Source organism: Gossypium arboreum, chromosome 6, assembly GCF_025698485.1.
Source record: "Gossypium arboreum isolate Shixiya-1 chromosome 6, ASM2569848v2, whole genome shotgun sequence".
NCBI lineage: Eukaryota > Viridiplantae > Streptophyta > Magnoliopsida > Malvales > Malvaceae > Gossypium > Gossypium arboreum.
The window spans coordinates 5,001,685-5,024,224 of NC_069075.1; the positions used below are offsets into that span (position 1 = coordinate 5,001,685).

At 33.0% G+C, this 22,540-nt stretch overlaps 1 protein-coding gene across 1 annotated transcript; it reads right to left on the reverse strand.

Moving 5' to 3' along the window:
* Positions 1-2,018: 2,018 nt before the first annotated feature.
* On the reverse strand, positions 2,019-5,580 carry LOC108483903 (uncharacterized). Its single transcript, XM_017787437.2, has 6 exons — positions 5,174-5,580; positions 3,987-4,059; positions 3,804-3,897; positions 3,167-3,304; positions 3,015-3,072; positions 2,019-2,857 (listed from the first exon to the last, which is right to left on the reverse strand). Exons 1-6 carry the CDS (start codon positions 5,204-5,206, stop codon positions 2,315-2,317), a joined length of 939 nt encoding a protein of 312 aa, XP_017642926.2. The 5' UTR covers positions 5,207-5,580; the 3' UTR covers positions 2,019-2,314.
* Between the last annotated feature and the right edge of the window lie 16,960 nt (positions 5,581-22,540).

Sequence of the window (22,540 nt, forward strand, 5' to 3'; positions counted from 1 at the left end):
TTTTTAATGTATTAAAATTTTAAATTTATTTTTATATAAAAATATAAAAAATTTAATACACGTAAATTAAGCTCAATTTAATTTTTTATTTGAATCAAATTTAAATAAAAATTTAAATTCAATTTTCGAGTCAAAGTTAAAAAACAAAACTAAAATTTTACGTCATGAGTAGTTAAAGTTAGGACAAAGAACCAAAGAAAAAAAAATAGCTACAGTGTGAGAATCAATTAAAGCAAAGGAAAAAAAAATAGCTACAGTGTGAGAATCAATTATTCATTTAAGCCTTCTCCATTTTCATCTTCCACGGCAATCTCAATTCTCTTCTTCATCAATCTCTCTGCGGAATTAACCCTCAGCTTATAACCAATGACCACCACTACCGCAGTCACTTTGGGCGGAGGTTCGGCAATCAACGTGGAGCTCGAAAACGTCGCTCGCTTTGCTATCGATGAGCACACAACAATAGAGAGAACGGTACGGTTGTGTTTGTGAGGGTAGATCAAGCAGCCGAGCAACTGGTAGTCGGGAGGCTTCACCATTTGACGGTGGAAGCCATTGATGCCGGCTAAAAGAAGCTTTATGAGGCCAAAGTGGGGGTCAAACCTTGGTCGAACTTCAAGGAGTTGCAGGAATTTAAACATGCCGGTGATGATCACGCTTCCCCTTCTTCTACTACTTCCGATCTTGTGGTCAACAAAGGTTCTTCATTACTCAAATTTTCTTCGAATAGTTATTGTAGGAAATTATCGGCATTTAAGAAAAGAAAAGAAAAAAAATAAAAGAGTTTGTATCTTATTAAGAATACTCATGCACAAGGATACGATATGAAGAATATCTCCTTTCCTATTTTGCAGTTGTGCAGCTTTTACCCGGTACAGGCAGGAGCTCTTACGCAAAGAAGCGAAGAGCAAAGCGCATGGGATCTCATTATTACTCGTTTGCTAGATGGAAAACTAAAGGTAACTATCGTTGTATTGAAATAACACCCAAAATTCGAGGGTGTGTTTGATCGGATGAAAAAGTGAAAAAATACGATGAGTGAGTGGAAAGAAAACCTAAGAGTATATATATATATATATATATTGTTTCATATCAAACTCAAATTAATTATTTGCTCCAAAATAGATGGCCATGGCCCTGGTTGGCAATGTATTCCAGCGCACGATCCTGTTGTTGAATAAGCTGCAACTCATGCTCTGAAGACCATTCAGCAGAGATCAAATTCCCTTGTGCTTTATCAACTTAAAGAAATCGTTCATGCCAATGCCGAGGTATGCTGTAAACGGGTAGGTTTTATTTTCTTATTGCTTTATTGGAATTGAATCCGAGTTTATATGTAATTTCGTTTTCATTTGAATCTCAGACTTAGGTGGTGGAAGATTACGCGAGAATCGAATTGGTTCTCATAGTGAAGAGAGGAGAGGAGGAAGAGAAATTGAAGGTGGAGGTACACCATAAGAGGCAAAGAATTTTCCATCTCAATTGCATGGAGCCACATCTCTCTAGAAGCTAATGTTACTATATAATAGTCTATGTTATTTAAGAGTTGTGTGTGAGTGTTGAATATTAATATCTGTAATGCATTTGAAAGATTTTCGGGGATTACGTACTCAGGTAGGCACTGAATTTTGGGGTATAATTAAAGAAAATAAGGATCAAGGACAACATAGTTACATATAGTAAGCTGTTAAATTGTTAATCCTACTATTAGTTTCATGTCATCGAAATATGTATACATATTGTATTATAATTCACATGCATGGAAAGAAAGATGCAATTCATCCATGCATCTATGATCTATCACAAGCTCAAAAGCTTCAAAGACTACCCAGTTTTAGTTCCGGCAATGGGGAGGGATCCGAATCGCTCCTTTTTGCAACATGGGCCGGCAAACATGTTCTTCCCATTGCTTAACTTGGTTAATGAAATTGAAGAAATGGACAGGGCTAATGCATTTGACAATCATGAAACTAAAGTTAATGAGCTAAATCGAAATGGAAAGAGCAATAAGATCATAGTTACACTACGGAACCGCAAATTTCTCGTGGCATAACAAGTAGGTTTGTGGACTAGTGTCTTTCGGCTGTGAGAATCTACCATTTTAAAGTTATGTTAGCAAATGCTATAACAGAAAGCGAACCGTGACAGATAAATAAAGATATAGAGAAGAGAAATCCATTTGAGCCCTTGAGAGACCTCATGGGATATACTTCCATACTCCAATGAGGTCATCCTGACTATTTTCGGGTTTTCCTACTGGGTTGCTAATCTGATCTCAACCGCTACTTTTTCTAGGAGTCCAGTTTCGAGCTACTCACCCTTCCTCATCATAATCTTCTTCATCCTCGTCTAACCTTCCACCAAGCCGAGCAAGTTGAAGAGGATCGATAGCTATCTTGTCCATATCCGAAAGAGACCAGCCTGGGTATTCTTCATGTTTGGCCTCTGTTGTAGGCTCTGCTGTAGAAGGCTGAGCTGCTGCAGCTGGCGCTGCTGGTGCAGCAGCGGCACTAGCAACACCGACTGGGGGTGCAGGTGCAGCAACTTTAGCAGCAGTTGCTGAGGCTTTTGTATCCACATTCTCATCTACCTCGGCATTCAGATCAAAATTCCGAACAGCTTGATTGGCATCTTCAGCAGCTGTGTTCTCTTTCACCGGTTCCTTCAACTCGGAACCATCATCTATCACCATTCCTGAGGTTGAATGACTTTTGTTGTTTTGCTGAAGAGTTGAGCAGGGTTCTGGTTCTATTTCACGATGAGCATCTCTTTCCACATTTCGAGCTCCTCTTCCACGACCCCTGCCTCGTCCCCGGCCTCTCCCTCTGCCACTGGTGCCTGCATGACCCATATCATGCTGCGTTGAATACAAGTGAGGGAAGGTGTTAGTGAAAGTACTTAAATTCACAGACATAAATGGCATGCTCCAGATAATGACATTATACTACATGTGGTATAACACGCACTGCATCAGACAAACCCAGTAATTCTTATATGAAAGTAAGCCATCTTACCATTCTGCTTCTCTTTGATTCTTCATCACTGTCATTGACCTCATCTCCAGTAGCTTTCCTGGCAGAATGATACGAAAAAATATCACCAAATAAGAGACCTTTTTTACAACTCGAGAAGTGAGAAACAAGGAAAAAGCCAGGGTTTCACTAACCTTCTCCGCGAAATAGTTCGATCATCAGTACCAGCAGCAGCAGCAGTAGCATCAGAATGGCCATGACCATAGTCAGGAACCCGGCTAACAATGTCCCTCAGAAAATCGAATACGTTGTAGCTCTGTACACAATGCTTTCTGCAGTTTATTTAAAACTTTTGTTAGAACAATGCACAATACACTGAAAATACGTAACACTAAGGGTAACAAAGAATGAGATCCAGAGACACATAATAAGAAACTGTACTGATTACAAGGCTTGTTAATCCAAAAATGTAGCATGATCGAGGAAGGATGAAAAAATATATTATTTTTAACCTCATAGCAGATTTATGATACTTCCAGACCCGAAAGGAGGAAATCCGGACCAAGTCCAACATAAATGAAATGAAATCGACAAAAGTTGTGGGAAAACTTGTATTTAAAGCATTTAAGGTGAAACTCCAAAAGTGTTTAAGGCATTTTGTATTTGTTTTGTTCCTATCTATATCGCTAATACATGTAGACTAATCAAGAAATGTGAAACAAAGCATTCAAAGAACGTTTATGCACAATAAATGCAGAAAAGAACATCAAACCCTAAAGTAGGCCACAGATATTGCACGGTACAAAAAGAAAACACTAATTATTCACTTACAAATGCAATGAATTCATGGTCTTTGCTCCCCTCTGAAGAGTAATCTCATACGTATGATCACAAAGGTCTTGTAGAAACAATTCCAATGCTTTTGCTGCAAAGTAACAGAAAGAAGCGTGATCAAGTAATATACATGCATAAAAGAATTATTTCGGCAAATTGTGAAAAGTTATAGCTGCTCACAAACTAAAACGGGCACCGCTAATGCAATCTTCCCGACATCTTCATCTGCTTGCATAATCTTTTTAATGCGAGCCTGAAAAAACAAAAACATTTGAAAGTTTCAGCACCTTATCACATGCATAATTTTTTGAGATAAAAAACGGCTTGAAAGATGCAACGATACGTCGAATTGTGGAACCACAAAACTGTGCATCTTAAGTATAAGCAATCAAATTTATATACTAATATTGGGTTATCCTAATATAAAACAGCAGCACCATGACAAGTAAGAAACCCGACAAGGTTTGTTAAATATAGAGTATATCAAGACAAGAAGATGGGATCTTTGACGCATCAATGTTGTTATCAAATGAGACATCGTGTGACACATGTCATTGTAAGTTGCTGATTTAATACCATCAACTGATCAACATAATGCAAGTTCCAAGTGCCACATGCCAACTCCGGTGTGAGTAGTAGAATGCTGCGAATCTATGTTACTCAAACTTATGTGCAAGTGTCGGATGTGGATACTGTTCGACATAGGTATGTTCAATTTCTTCAAGGTTTCTTTTCTTTTTCCCCATTTCTAACATTGTTGGAAGGTCATATTCTCATACCCATGTCCGGGTATGGGTACTTCAATAAAAGCCAAGAGTCAGAATAACACAAATGCTAAGGATGTCAACACTAAACTAGAACATGAGGACTGAAAAGAAACTAAAGTTCTACAAGTAAGCAAGATATTCAGCAGCCTAAGAATTATCAAATAATAATTGGAAATTTAACCTCCATAGTTCCATAAAAATCGATCAATTCCGAAGAAACAATAAAAAAAAATTTATTAAACCAACCTGGGTTTTCATAGAACAAGGAAAAAACACAAATCAAACAACACCGTCCATGAAAAATCCATATAGTTAAAACAATTATGAACTAATATCCAATAACCCTAAATATTGAACACACAATCAACTATTCTATCGTAAACTAATGATGACCTAGATCGTATAAATCGGAATCGCAACAACAAAAGGCAATCACAACATCAAAAACTTTAATAATAATAAAAAAGACCCAGATTTCATTTTCCATCGAATCAATCAAAAATCGAATACCCAAATCAAATTAACATCGTATTAAAAAAAAGGAAATTAAACAAATTCAGTGAAAAATAAAAGGAAAAAGAAGAAGAAGAAAGAACTTACAGCTGGGAAACGGGTATCGAGCTTCTTCCTCATGATTTGGGTGTCAGATTTGGAACATTAAATTATTAAAATATTAAAAATAAAAAGGGAAAAAAGACAATCGAAATATATATATTTAAAAAAAAAACAAGTTCAGAAAAAAAATTCGATGTTGTTCTAATAATTTCAAATTATGAAAAAAATTTTAAAAAAATAAAAATCTAACCAAAAGAAAAAACCATTTCAGATCCAAGACTGTTTTTTTTTCTTTTTCTTTTTAGTTCTAAAAAAACCAAAAACATGAACAGAGAAGTCTTTTGTTTCAAAACCGAACACAGGTTCAAGTTTGACAAAAAGAAAATTCCAAAGTAAAAAAAAATAAAGTCAAGTGGATATTGGTTGATAAATTGACAGGTTGGTTAATTTATTTGTTTAAACAGTCGACTTTATTAGTTGATTTAAAGAAGAGAAATGGTTTCGCGACACGTGTGATTACTTTATTTGGCTGTTTTTAATGTTTCATAACTGACAACGATATTTACAGATATTTTTTTTTGCTTATTTATTTATTTATTTATTTTGAATTTTATATAAGATCTTACCTTAGTTATTACACATATATGATTGATGTTTAGAAGATAAATATGAAATGTTATTATCATTTATTTTATTTAAAAATTTAGGTTTATTTATTAACAACGATAAATTTTTTTATTAAATTTATTGATACCACGTTTTAAAATAAAAAACTTGCTTAATATTTATATAAAAAATGACATTATAATGTAATTGGATTTAACGTGTTTAATTTTTAAAAATTCAAATAAACATTTAAATTAAAATGAAGTATTTAAATTAACTAATGATATTATAAAAGTTTAAATATTAAATTATATTAAAATTAAATTATATATAATAGAATAGACAAAAATAAAAATTGAAAATATTTTTCACTTTTTTATATTATTTAATTAATGTTTTTTTCTTATTTTTGTTAAGTCATGAACAAAGTTTGATGTAAACACATAAATTCATAGATCCATATCTTGATCAGAAAAGAATCAATAGAAAAGAAAGATTTAGAATTGATCAATAATTTTTTTTTTCAAAACATACGAAAAGGAACAGAAGCTAAAACATAAATCATATATTAATTGAGTCTTCTTAGAGATTTGCTTAAGATTAAGAAAGAGAAATCTTATGTAAATACTACGGAATAAGGTTTGATCTTACTCATAGGAATTCCATAAATATTCTCATTCCAAATAAAAGAAAGTTCGAAACAATTGAGTTTTTTTAGAGATTAGATGTAGTTACTAATTCATGAACTGACTTATACAGAATGTGTTGGGGATCGACCTGATTAAGCAACGAACAAGTAAAAATAGTAGAAGAAATTGAGAAATTAAACACATAAATTTAACGTGAAAAACCCTTCCAAAGAGGATAAAAAACTACAGGCAAATATAATTTTACTATAATGACAAAAGAACGAACAGTACAAAAGATAGAGATAAAAACTAAACCCTGAAAACTCGAAAACAAATAACCCTCAAAACGTAAACACAAAACTCTCTAAAAGTGTTATGAGTTTTAATTTCTAATAGGTGTATTTTCTAAGGTTGTAAAAGAGCCTATTTATAGGCTAAATTAATAGGTCAAATAATTGTAACACCTCAAACCCAGCCTAGATGTTATGGCCTAATCCGAGAGTGCTGCGAAGAAGGGTTTTGAAACTGTTTTTATTTTGATAAAAACCTTATAAAGTTACTTGTTATAAAATGTCCAAATTTTACAAAACATATTCATTTACTTGTTTACTATCGAAACCGTCGTTTTCGTAAATCGTTTCAACAACAATGCAGGATAGAAAGCAATCAAAACCAAAACCAACAGTTAAAACCATACAGTCTAGAAAGTCTAAAAAAAAAAACTACAAACTCTCAAATAAATCCAGAATTTTAAAAATACCGAAACTCAAAGGCAGTTTTATCCAATGGTCACAGCGGAGCCTCCATCACACTGACCCGCCTAAGTCCGAGGGTTACCTGTACAGAACAAACAAATAGATGTGAGTTTTCATAAACTCAATGTGTAACCTAACAAAGATAGTCATGGAACATACATAGAATCACATGTACAGACAGATACAGATTTGGACCTAAGTCCTTAACAGATAAAGATATCAGAATCAGATAAACAGAACAGATATACAAAATCTTACCCCCATCCTCTACACACTATATCTGACTATCCCATCATACTATGTAGGGTTAAAAACACCTACCTATCCCTACACACCATATAGTGTTGATGTGACACATAACAGAATAATATGCAATCAAGCTGCCAGAATATAGGCGAAAGGTCACTGTACAGATCACTTCCTCCACATATACAAATCCTACCCCAAACACAGATACAAATTATAGAATTAACAGAATTATCATGCTTATCATGCTCGTATACAGATAACATATATACTCAAATAGAACAGTTAGAAATACATATTAGTTTTCTACACAGATTAGACTATCAGACTATCAAATCATATGAAAAAGGGTTTGGTTAGCCCTTACCACCCTACAGTAGGCCCACAGTCAATCGGAACGACCTGTGCGACCTTAAGAAAAATTTTCAGAATTTTGGGCCCACATAAACTTGTGAGCCCATATATCCAACCTGGCCTAGCCCATGTGACCCACATGGCCACACATTCGCCATCACACAACCGTGTCTCGCGTACGACCACACCTATGACAATCACACGGTTGTGTCTCGCAAATGGCCTGACATATGCCAGTGTGGCGTTGACAGTGCCCTTTTTCGGCTTTCGTCGAACCTTGATTTTTCTTGTTTAAGCTTGATTCGTTTTCGAAGCAATCGCACATTCGAAGTGAACAGAACCTACAATTGTCAAACAAAATGTCCCCAATTAACCTTAATTCACAAATCCAAACGAGATATTTTTCGAGCACAATGCAAAACCACAACGAAAAAATTGCACTAAAACGATTTGAACTTACCTTCGACAATGGTAGCCTCCAGACTTCACTACTCAACCAAAGGGTTTCGAATTTCTTGGGCAACATCTGCTGAAATGGCAAAACAGAATCAGTTCAAAACCACCAGCAAAAATTAAAGCATTAGACAACACCTCCCTTAACCCACAGCGAAATCTTACCTACGAACCACAGGAAGGAAACAACAATTTGCAGAAATGGAATAAGACCGGAATTGGAAAAGAAAAAAAATGTTGACACTGGAGCAAGAAGAAAACGTCAGAAGGAAAGAGGAAAAGAAAATTAAAAATTAAAAATAACCATTTGATTGTTTTGACAAAAATTATCCTATAATCTTTCTAACTTCCCACTACTCCACTATCCAACTACTTCAGTATCCCAATTCCACCGTACCTCTAACAGACAACCGGAAAAAAAAATTATCGTCCACACTCATGTAAGGATTTGAACATAAGACCTCCAACAAGCTAACTCCTTACCACTCGAACCAGTAGGCTCATTCTGATGTGAGTTTACAAACAAGATTACAAAAGCCTACCCAGTAGGGATAAGACTAGGATAAAAAATAATAGAATGGCCAAAAGTGGGGCTTGAACCCAAGACCTCACACACACACCCAAAACATTTAACCACTGAAGCAGATACATATTCGTGCCAAATTCTACAAAAGTAGATTTAAATTATTGAAGGCGTTACAACTCTATCCCCTAAAAAAAATTTAGGCCTTGAAATTTACCTGATCCAAATAGATGAGGATACTGTTGACGCATCAAGTCCTTAGGTTCCCACGTGGCTTCCTCAGTACCGTGATTCCACCACAGAACATTTACCAATGGATTGGACTTCCTCCTCAGAACCTTAATATCTCGATCCAAAATTTGAACCGAATCCTCCTTAAACGTCAAATCTGGTCTAACCTCGATCTCCTCAACAAAGATAACGCGAGATAGATCAGACTGATACTGCCTCAACATCGAGACGTGAAACACATTATGAATACGATCCAATTCTAGAGGTAGCTTTAACTGATAAGCGATCGATCCCACACACTTCAGAATCCGATACGACTCAATGAACCAAGAGCTCAATTTGCCCTTACGACCGAACCTCAGAACTTTCTTTCATGAAGATACCTTAAGGAATACGAAGTCACCCACAGAGTAGTCGATATATCTCCTTTTCAGATTCGCATAAGACTTCTGTCTATCAAAAGTCGCCTTCAAATGATCCCGAATCAGTCTAACCTTATCTTCAATCTCAGAAACCAACTCAAGACCCAAAACTCATTGCTCACCCAACTCAATCCAACATAGTAGAGTACGACACTTATGACCATACAGAGCCTCGTAAGGTGCCATCTAGATGCTAGATTGGAAACTATTGTTGTTGGCGAACTCAGCAAACGGTAGAAAATTCTCCCAACTACCTCGAAAATCAATCACACAGCTCTGAAGTATATCCTCCAATCTCTAAATCACCCTCTCAGATTGACCATTAGATTGAGGATGGAACGCAGTACTAAAGTCCAATCTCGAACCTAGAGCTTCGTGAAATTTCTTCTAGAATTGAGAAGTAAAGCTAGGATCCCTATCAGAGATTATTAAAATCGGTATCTCATACAATCTTACAATCTCGAAGATGTAGAGCTTCGCTAACTTTTGCAGAGAATAGCTCGTCTGGACTGGAATAAAATGGGCAGACTTGGTCAACCAATCCACGATGACCTAAATAGAATCATTCTTAATGGGTGTCAAAGGCAACCCACTAATAAAGTCCATCGTCACTTGTTCTCTTTTCACAAGAGAACCTTAACAGGTTGTAGCAAACCTAAAGGCAACTGTTGCTCAACCTTAACTTGCTGGCACGTTAGATAACAAGCAACAAGATTCGTTACCTCACGTTTCAATCCCAGCCACTAGTACAACTCATGAAAATCATAATACACTTTATTACCATCGGAATGTATAGCATAAGGCCTACTATGAGCTTCCCTCAGAATTGACTGTCTTAGATTAGAATCGTTCGGTCCACAAACCCATCCTCAGAAACACAGAACCCTATCCTTGTTCAGTCCAAAATCAGAAGTACTGTAACTCTTACCCTGACGAAACCGTAGAACCAAAGACTCATCCCTTAGCTATTTTTTCCCGAATCTGCCCAATTTAAGTCGACTTAACCTGTAACTTGGCTAACAGATCCCCATCATCGAATAAACTAAGACAAGCAAATATCACTCTCAAATCAGTTATTGCTCTATGACTGAGAGTATCGGCCACTACATTGGGCTTACTAGGATGATACTCTATCGTACATTCATAGTATTTGAGCACTCAATCCATCGACATTGTTTAAGATTCAACTCCTTTTGAGTAAGAATGTACTTGAGGATCTTGTAATCGGTGTAGATGATACACTTCTCACCATATAGATAGTACCACCAGATCTTTAATGCAAACACCATAACAGCTAATTCGAGATCTTGCATCGGATAATTCCCCTCGTGCGACTTAAGTTGTTAGGACACATAAGCCACAACCTTACCATCTACATTAATATACATCCCAAACTGACGTACGACACATCACTATACACCACAAACTCCTTGCCAAATTCAGGTTGTATTAGAATATGAGCCTGAGTCAGAATAGATTTAAGCTTCTCGAAACTTGATTGCTGCGTATCAGTCCAGACGAAAGGAACATTCTTGCATAGAAGATTAGATAGATGAGCTACAATCAGTGAAAACCCCTCAATAAACCTCCGATAATAACCCGCAAGTCCTAGAAAACTACAGATCTCAGATACGTTTTTAAGCTGTTTCCAATCAAGCACAATCCCAATCTTCCTAAGACCAACTCGAATCCCCTCAGCAAAAACCACGTTCCCTAGAAAAGTTGCCTTTCGCAACCAGAGCTCACACTTGTTCAACTTAGCATAGAGCTATTTCTCTCAGAGTATTTAAAGCACTACTCTAAGATGCTCATCATACTCATCCTCCGTATTAGAGTACACTAGAATATCATCGATGAAGTCTTGATAAAATGATCCAGATACGGTTGAAAGGCTTGGTTCATCAGATTCATGAATGCTGTCGGAGCATTCGTCAAACCAAAGGGCATAACTAGGAACTCGTAGATCCTATAAGGAGTCTTAAATATCGTTTTGTGAATATCAGATTCCTTAACCTTAAGCTGATGCTACCCAAAATGAAGATATATTTTTAAAAATATTGAAGCCCCACGAAATTGATCAAACAGGTCGTCGATTCTCGGAAGTGGGTACTTATTCTTCACAGTCAGTTTATTTAACTGTCGGTAGTCGATGCACATCCTTATGGTACCATCTTTTTTCTTTACAAACAGAATTGGTGGCCCCCACGGAGACACACTAGGATGAATGAAACCACGATATTGAAGTTGAGCCTTAAGCTCTGTAAGCTCTTTTGGTGCCATACGTTAAGGAGCAATGGACACCAGAGTTGTATCCAGTAGAAGCTCAATACCAAACTTAAGTTTCCGATTTAGAGGTAAACCTGGTAACTCCTCAGGAAAAATATTTAGAAATTTTCTCATTGTTCTAATATCCCCGACAGAAGCCAAATACGCTTCACACCCTTTCTGAACCAATTTCTTGGCCATTAAAGTGGAGATCACATTAGACAGGTAATCTCAACGCTCACCAATCACAACTACCTCCTTATTATCCTTGGTCCTCAGAACAACCATCTTATTCGTGCAATCCAAACTAACTTGGTGCTTAACTAACCAGTCCATACCAAAAATTAAGTCAGACACCCTAAACGGTAGCTTTATCAAATTTACCGAAAACACAATCCCTTGTACCTATAATGGAATATTCCTATAAAGTCTATTTACTCGAATAGATTGCCCCAACGGATTCAGTGTAGTGATCTCACCTGAAGTACACTCAACAGAAATCCCTAAGTTTTCGAAAACAGTACTAGCTACATAGGAGTGCGTAGAATATATGTCTATTAAAGCAGTATATAGAGTATCAAAAATTAAAAACGTATTCGTGATCATATTAGGGGCGTTTCTGTCCTCTCGATGTTGAACAGCATAAACCAATGCAAGCTACTTCACCTCAGTTGGTTAGCACATCCACTCGATGCTCTTTGTCCTCGGCCCATACCATTACCACCCTTAAGTAGCTACTGTACTGTCCTTTGAGGCTGAACAAAACTTGGTTCTGCACCTTGCATTTGATCAATATGATGTGGACATTCTTTAATCCGATGCTCTAATGACCTACATTACAAACAAGCCCCCAATCTCCTTTAACACTAGCCCAGATAGCGCCTACTACAATCACAACAAGGCTAAATCCCAGTAGCGGCAATAGGAACTCCTACTCTATTCTTGCTTCTCTCTCGGTTTCTGTTCTGGCGCTCCATGCGCTTAACCTCTTTGGTGATCTTCCCCTTATCTACCAAAACAGTAAACTCTTTCTCCCTTTGTGGAGCAATCAATACCCTCAGACTATCTCTCAAGCCGTCCTCGAAACAGGCACATTTCTCATACTCGGATGCTACCATGCCTCGAGTGTAGCGGCTCAATTTAAAAAATTTGGCCTCATACTCAACCACAGGCTTATCACCTTACGTGAGATTCATAAATTCATGCCTATGAGTATCAACATAGCTCGTGTCCACATATTTTCCCTAGAAGGCAGTCTTAAAATAGTCCCAGTTCAGACGATCCAGTTGAGTACCCTCCTCAACTGACAACCATTACTAATAAGCTTCGTCGTGAAGCAAAAAGACTACACCCTCTAGTTTCCGCTCAAGAGTGTAGTCAATGTCATTCATAATCCTCTCGATGGCCTCCAACCAATGCACTGCTACAGTAGGGGTGACCTTAATGACGCCTTTAAAAAATTCAGCTTAATTGGACCAGAGTCACTTAGTTACCAACTCACAACCTCCGGATCCAAAATGGGGTCCAGTGACCCTATCTAAAACCCTCAACATAGCTTGAGACAGTGCGTTGTCCTCAGCCGAGCGGCTTTGAGACCCAGTCTCAGTAGCAGGTGAACCAGTGTCTCACTCGTATCCAAATTTGGCATACTGCCCAGAGAGGAAAACTCAGCTTGAGCCCTCTATGGTACTCATTGAGCCCACGAATCGTATTTTCAGTTTTGTCTACATTATAAAATTTATGCATCATTTCCAGTGTTTATTAATAGATATTTTATGCTTAAATTATTAGAAGTTCAGAAGTATTTCAAAGGTTTTAATCTCTAACTAACTCAGTACAGTTTCAGAAAGTAATAACTACAATATTTTCTGAATTTAGAGATACTTACAGGATCGACGCCGGAGACTCTGTGTACAACATATTTATTCAAAATGATCCAAATTATTTGAAAACTAGTCTTTTTTCAAATCACCAGTTTGGAAATCAAAATTCACAGCCCGAGTTTAATAACCTGGCTCTAAAACCACTAATTGTAACACTCAAAACCTAGCCTAAACGTTATGGCTAAATTCGAGAGTGTTGCGAAGAAGCGTTTTGAAACTGTTTTTATTTCAACAAAAATCTTTTAAAGTTTCTTGTTATAAAATGTCTAAATTTTACAAAACATATTCATTTACTTGTTTATTATCGAAACCATCATTTTCATAAATCATTTCAACAACAATACAGGATAAAAAATAATCAAAACCAAAACCAAAACCAACAGTTAAAACCATACAGTCTAAAGAGTCCCAAAAAAGAATTACAAATTCTCAAATAAATCCAGAATTTTAAAAATACCGAAACTCAAAGGCAGTTTTATCTAGTGGTCACCGTTGAGCCTTCGTTGCACCGACCTTCCTAAGTTCGAGGGTTACCTGTACAGAACAGACAAATAGATGTGAGTTTTCATAAACTTAGTGTGTAACCTAGTAAAGATAGTCATGCAACATACATAGAATCACATGTATAGACAAATACAGATTTGGACTTAAGTCCTTAACAAATACAGATATCAGAATCAGATAAACAAAACAGATATACAAATCCTACCTCCATCCTCTACATACCATCTTTGACTATCCCATCATACCATGTGGGGTTAAAAACACTCACCCATCCCTACACACCATATAGTGTCGATGCGATACATAACAGAATAATATACAGTCAAGTTGCCAGAATATAGGCGAAAGGTTACCGTACAGATCACTTTCTCCGAATATACAAATCCCACCCCAAACATATACAGATGACAGAATTAACAGAATTATTATGCTTATCATGCTCGTATACAGATAACATATATACTCAAATAGAACAGTCAGACATACATATTAGTTTCCTACACAGATCAGACTATCAGAATATCAGATCATATGAAAAAGTTTTTGGTTAGCCCTTACCGACCCTACGGTAGGCCCACAGTCGATCAGAATGACCCGTGCAACTTTAGGGAAAAATTTTAAAATTTTGAGCCTACATGCCCGTATGAGCCCACACGCCCAGATTGGTATTGCCCATGTGGCCCATACGGCCTGGCCCAAAACTTACATGCCCGTGTGGCATGTCCGTGTAGCCCATACACCCAACCTGGCCTAGCCTATATGGCCCACACGGCCACACATTCGCTATTACATGGTCATGTCTCGCGCACGGCCATGTCTCGTACACGGTCTGGCATATGCCCGTGTGACGTCGACAATGCCCTTTTTCAACTTTCACCGAACCGTGATTTTTCGTGTTTAGGGTACACATCTGATTATTTTTTAAAGTAATCGTACCCCCGAAGTGAACAAAACCTACAATTATCAAACAAAAAGTCCCCAATTAACCTTAATTCACAAATCCAAACGAGACACTTTTTAGGCACAACGTAAAACCACAATAGAAAAATTGCACTAAAACGATTTAGAACTTACCCTCGACAATGGTAGCCTCTAAACTTCACTACTCAATCAAAGGGTTTCAAATTTATTGGGCAACACCTACCGAAACGGCAAAACAAAATTAGTTCAAAAACACCCAAAGAAATTAAAGCATTAGACAACAACTCCTTAACCCACAGTGAAATCTTACCTACAAACCACGTGAAGGAATCGGCAATTTGCAGAAAAAGAACATGACCGGAATTGGAAAAAAAAAGAAAAAGGTTGACAGTGGAGTAGAGAAGAAAACGTCAGAAGGAAAGAGGAAAAGAAAATAAAAAATAAAAAATTAAAAATAACCATTTGATTATTTTGGCAAAAATTATCCTATAATCTCTCTACTTCCCGCTACTCCACTATCCACTTACTTCTGCCTCCTAATTCTACTGAACCTCTAACAGACGATCGAAACAAAAATTATCATCCACGCTTACGTAAGGATTCAAACACAAGACCTTCAGCAAGCTAACTCCTTACCACTCAAACCAGCAGGCTCATTCTAATGTGAGTTTACAAACAATATTACAAAAACCTACCCAACAGGGATAAGGCTAGGATGAAAAATAACAGAATAACCAAAAGTGGGGCTTAAACCCAAGACCTCACACACACACCCAGAACACTTAACCATTGAAGGAAATACATATTTGTGCCAAATTTCACAAAAGTAGACTTAAATTATTTAGGGCGTTACAATAATAAAATAATATAGACTAATCAAAGTTTGATTGAAACAAATAAACAGAGTTTAACTGAAAGATTATTTCTCAAATTTGATTGAAATATGAGTCATGCTCAATAGAATGAAAACTTCATTCTCAGTTTTATGAGAAATTTTATGAAAGGCTTTCATTTGCTTTTCTTTGATGGAAGCTTTATTTTCCTCGTAATGTATTTGAATTTTTTACCTAAATTTTTTTCTTATGATTGATTCAACTTATGATAAAAAAAATATTGATTATATTTCCTCTCTTCAATAAGTTTAGTAACGAGCAAAATGACCTTATTGTTTTATTAAAGATAAAGAACCTATGACTACCTTTGATTAGCTTTTGAGGAAATTTTCAAATAATTTCAGTAAAATCTTTCAATTTCTTATTTTTACTATGTTCAATATATATATTCCTTTGCCTGTAGGGTATATTGAATGTATAAAAATAACTATAGCAGAGTTTCTATTATTCATATCTATAGTCACTCTAAGAGAAATGTTTTTATGTGGTGCTAATGATTTAATAACTATCTTCGTAGTTAAAAAATGTTTCAGGTTATGCTCCTACCTATTATCTAGATACATCAAGAATTATGTATGTCTAAAGAGTCTACTATGAAATATTTATTCATAGGAAGGGCAAGTTCTTCTATTCCAGTTCATAGTTTCTCTTGGTTATATAATTCATTTAGGGGAAGAGATTAAGCTTCAAAAAATAGTGAATGGTCTCGTCAATACACAAATGTATAAATTATCGAGGAATTTCCATTGCACTTAAAAATAATAACAATAAAATAATATAAATATAATTAGTTCTAGAGTATACCATCGTTTGGTTTTGAAAAAGCAAATGAAAGTTTTAAATATAATATTTATATTAATATTATTACAATAACTTAGAGGATGTGAATTCAAGTACGGTTAAGTGCATATTATTCCTCTTTAGGGATTGAGGGATGATGTTTTACTTAGGATTGAATCAAATATATACAAGTGTTACGATGTTTTTTAAATTAATGAATTTAAAATTAAAATTAAATTATCATGAAAGACCATAAAAGTATGACATAATTTAAGATATAATAAAATAATGTAAAATGATAAAACACGTGTTCATGATGTCATAAAAAGTATATGTACATTACACAAATATCATGTGTTAAAATCTACATAACATGAATACAATATGAACATAAATTTTTTTTCTACAAATTGAATCTGTATGACAAATTACGTAAAATATGATAAAATTGATACATAACACAAATAAAAGAATAATTTCTCTAAATTGAATAATTATGATAAACTATACAAAATATATTACAAAATGAAAGTAACATAAACATGACACACATGTACAATTTATCAAAATATACATACAATTAATTTTAATGTACGAAAATTATATATATCTAAAAAAATTAACAAGAAAAAACATATAATTAATTAAAACATATAAAACTTCAAAAATAACATCACCACAACAAAATAGATGAATATATATACAATTAGCAACACCTTATACAATATTAATATTAAATCATATTTAGTATTAATGCATTGAAACTAAAAAAATATTAATAAAATATTAATTTAATCTTTTAAAAATTATGTAATTATAACTTAACACAATGAAAATTTTTCAAAAAAAAAATTATAACTCAAATTTGTGCCTCTAAAATATTTTTTTGACTTCAAGTTCATATCAATATTAATAAAGTTTAAAATGTTATATTAATATTTAGATATATTTATATAATTAAGTTTAAATAAACATATTTTATTTATTAAAATATTTGGATTAGACTTATGGTCCCACCAATAATTTAAATCAAAGCTAATATTTGATATATTAATAGTACATAATTCTATATATCGTTATGAATAGATTTGTTCACGGGTTGGGTTATTCGTTTAAATTCAAGGCTCGTTCAAATTTGAGAGGGTTTAGATAAAAATATTAGGTTCCAAAAATGAGCTCGGGCAAAAAAATTAGGGCAGTTTAAAATATGAGTTAGGCTTGGGCTTAAACCTTCAAGGCTCGAGCCCAACCCGCCTAATCAATTTTTAAATTTATAATACTTTATATTATATTATTTTTATATATTATGTAATTTAGAACACATTAAAAAATAAATCTATACTAAATATATAATACTACTCTAATGTAAACATTAAAATAATGTTAAGATGACTATATAAAAATTTAATAAATAAAAATGTATTAAAATTAATAAATATTATAATAATATAATATAATTTTAAATTTTTTAAAAAATAATATGACCGGTCTAAAATGAGCTTGTGTTAACTTTTTATAAATATGGATAAATTTAAACAAAATTTTAAACTCATATTTCGAGTCGAATCGAACTTAAATAAAAATAAAATATATTAATATCATACTCAAATCCGACCGGAATTTGATCCAATCCATTCCATGAGCCCTCTAATAATGAATCGAATGAGATGATTAAAAATAAAATCTTACACTTGAATTCCACGTGAATAGATAAACTAATATAAAATCTTAAATTATAAAACAACCTAATGCCGACTAGTGCTTAGACATTGGTTAACATTTTTAATCATACTATAATTTATTTTAATTAGCTTCATTCTTATCTTAAATGACACTAAAATTAAATGTCATACATCTCTTTATAGTCTATAAGGTAAACATTAAAAATTATTAAGTTGGCTATGCATAAAATTTTAATGAATAAAAATAGATTAAATTAAAATTAATATTTTTCTGAAAAATAATATGAATAGACCTAAAATGAGTTTAGGTTAACCATTTATAAATATTGGTAGATTTTAACAAAATTTTGAACCTATATTTCAGGTCGGGTCGGACATAAACAAGAATAAAATACGTTAGTATCATGTTTAACCTTAGCCCGACTCATGAACATATTTAATTATGATAACAATTAAGATACAAGTTTGAGAAGTTTTTTTTTAAAAAGGAGTTTACAAATACAAGCACATTACAAAATACAATAAATTTATAAACAAAATAAATTTAGATCTAGATTAGAATAAATATAGACAGAACCCACATATGATGATACTTAAACCCATAATAATTTAAAAGAGAAATCAGATGACATTTATGCATAATAAAATATGAATTCGAACTATCGAAATCTCAGGACATTCCTGGGGAACTTCCTTTGTTTTCTATATAACTATATATAACTATATATAAAAGTACATTCCTTAGGGCCTTCCATATAGCATTATGTGCTCTTTTTTATATTATGAAAAATATTTAAATTTAAATTTTGGTTTTTTGTTATACTCAAATTTGGAATTCAAATTCTTTTCTCAATATTTGAAATTTAATATATATTTTAATTTTTAACATAAATATTTTTATAATATTATTAATCAGTCTATATAATTAATATTATTAACTATTTGATTAAAATACTTCATATTATATATAATTTGAATATCTTAATAGTCTTAAAGATCAATGTACTGACTTCCCTTTTTTTTGGGTTTGCCTTAATTCTGTTTTTTCTTTACATTAGACAATAGTCAAATTTTAGTTTTTGCCCCTATACTACTAAGGAAATTCATGGAAAAATGACATCCTATAATCTTCAGTTTTGAGGGCAAGCTCAGTCCCCATAATTTCTTGTAAAAATACATATGTTCAGTCTGGTTGTACAGATGATAAGGATCCATAGTCACTTGTAATAGAAGCTTGTAGCCATTTCAGACAGAATATTTCCCGGATGCCTCTCCTCACCACACCTGATAGCCTTCATGCAAAAATTTCGCCAATGGAATACTCAAGATTCTGCTTGCATCACTTTCGCAGTAGGTATTCTTTATTAGATCTGCCACCACAATAGTGTCCGAGCAATTCTCCGCATTTTGAATTTTGTAGTCCACAGCTCCCGGCACCCACGCAACTTTCTTTACTGAAATTTTTGTTTCGGTCCCAACACGCCAACACAGACTGATTTGGAGGAGCCACTTAACGCCCAAACACTCTATAAGGTATAGGAAGGTATATTTCCTAAACTTACACTTAAGAAATCAGTATCCATATAATATTTAGCTTTCATCGTATGAGCAAGCAAAGAATTCGGAAAATTAATTAACCTCCATCCTTGCTTGGGAAGTAATGATAAATTAAAGTAATGATAATATTGTATATTGTATATTATTAAATTGTATATTATTATATTATATTATAATTTATTTATTTATTTATTTTTGAATCTTCTCTATTATCCAATACATTCCTCTACTAATATTGATGTACTTTATTCCATTACTCGATAATTCAATTATAATTTATTTATTCTCGATGGCGCGTCGACGCGAAATGCTAGGATGTGGTGACGACAAGGTGATGTGAGTCAATAGTAGCGAGAAGGAAATGTTTTTATTTTATTTTATTTTTTGCTTGTAATTTTTATTTCCTTAATTTTAAATTTTCATGTCATTAATTAACATAATACTAAAATAAATTCTAATCCAATCACATATCGCCGTGTAGATTAAATAAAGAGTTAACAACCTGCGAGGTCCTTAATGGAAATAACAACTATAACGGTTCAATTAATTGTTAACTTTCATTTAAACACACAATCGATTACATTTTTCAACTAGGGCTCAATTGATTTTTAAATTATTTTCAATGAGTTGACAAGTGTCTTGTAAGGGCCAAATGATTGACAAGTATCCTATAAGAGTACTGTAAATTATTAAAGAAACAAATATTAAAAAAAAGAGAGATACATGACAATTTTTTAAGATTGCTAGTGGAAAAAAATTACACTGTTAATGTATCAAATATTAACCCTGAATTTAATAAAAGAATTTTAATGGCGATAACAATATAACTTGAATTTTTAAATTTAAAAAAATTAGAGAGACTAAATTTTAAAAATAAAAGTAAGGAGACTAAATTCCAAATTTACGAAGTATATGGGGACTTAAAACATATTTTAAACTTCAAAATTCTAATCCATAATAAAAAAAAAACAAATAATCAACTCAATGTGAAGCATGGGTGAGAACCATACGAGTATCGAAACAAAGTTTATCATAAATATTTAAAAAAAAAGAGTTTATCGTAAATGTTACAATTATTTTTTTATTTTTTTGAATAATATTATTATAGATTCTGATCATGTCTGTTCTTTTTTGACACAATGTCTAGAACTACCCATAGCCCCTCCCCAACCCATAAATATGAGGATAATGCGCTTTAGCGTACTCGAACCATATCGAATGTTATAATTGTTTTTAAATCAAAATTTGACTACTTCATTTATTTTTTAGTGTAATAGTCACCTAAGTTTTAACGTGTTTCTATTTTGGTCACTAGAGGTTTTTTTTTTGGTTAATTTAGTCTCTCCTGTTAGATTAATTGTAACTTTTAGTCACTCCACCATTAAAATAAATTTATCACTAGACAGAATGATGATGTGGCTAGGTATAATAACAAATTTAATCTTTGATATTTTACACATTATGTCAATTTGATCCTAATTTTAAAAATTCAATAAATTTAACCTACAATGTTTACACATTATGTCAATTCGATCTTTATTTTAGAAATTCATAAAATTATAATTACAAAAAAAGTTTCAAAAATATTAAAATTATAATTTTGAAAATTTTATGTATTTTTTAATTAATAATTTTATGAATTTCTAAAATCAGATCGAATTGACATAATGTGTAAATATTGAACTAAATTTTTAGAATTAAGACCAAATTGATAGAATGTATAAAATATTAAGGACTAAATTCATTATTATATCTACCTACATCAACATTTCACCTAGTGACCAAAAAGACATTTTATTGGTGAAGTAATTAAGAATTGCAATTGATTTAATAAGAGCGACTAAATTCAAAAATATTTGATGATTAAAAAACAACATGCTAAAACTTGAATGACTATAAAACAAAAATTAGTTTGAAATCGAATCCAAATAAACTTTTGTAATTCGGTTAAATCCTAAAATTATATATTTTTATTTTTATTTTTATTTAATAAACAATGTGACATGTTAATTTAAATAAAATAATGTGACATAGTTAATTCAATTATAATTAAAATTTGATTTTAATTTAATTATATTTATTTTGAATAACAATTAAATTGAATACGTATTAAGTAAAAATTGATAATGTGTTAATCATCTATAAAAATTGAATTTAAATCAAAATTTATATACAATTGAACAAAATCAAATTAATATTTCATATTTCATAATAAATTAAAATAACGTATAATTGAAATTTATCTTAAAATAAATTATAAAATACGATCGTAATCGATTTTAACTCAAACTAGACAAAAGATAAATTAATAACTCGATTTATGAACACGCCTAATTAGCGTAAGTAATGTTAATTATGCGAAGTTCAAAGTTATCTATAAGTGTATAAAATTGTATTTACCATAACAGTTTCATATTCTGGATTTTTTTTCTTTATTTTTATGGTAATGAATATGTGTAAACATTAATTTGTTAAACGTGATGCATGAATTTGCAGCATCTGCCACTTGAGATTTTTATCTACCTACTAAGTATGTAAATTAGTGCCTAATAGGCAAGAAATTCCAAGTCACAAAATCTCAAAGATGGAAAATTCATACACATTGACACTACAAAATGAGATTTTCTTTCCATAATTGAACCGATATTACTAACTCAACTTCACTATAAATTTAACATCCCTCATTTATGACCTTCACACCAAAAATC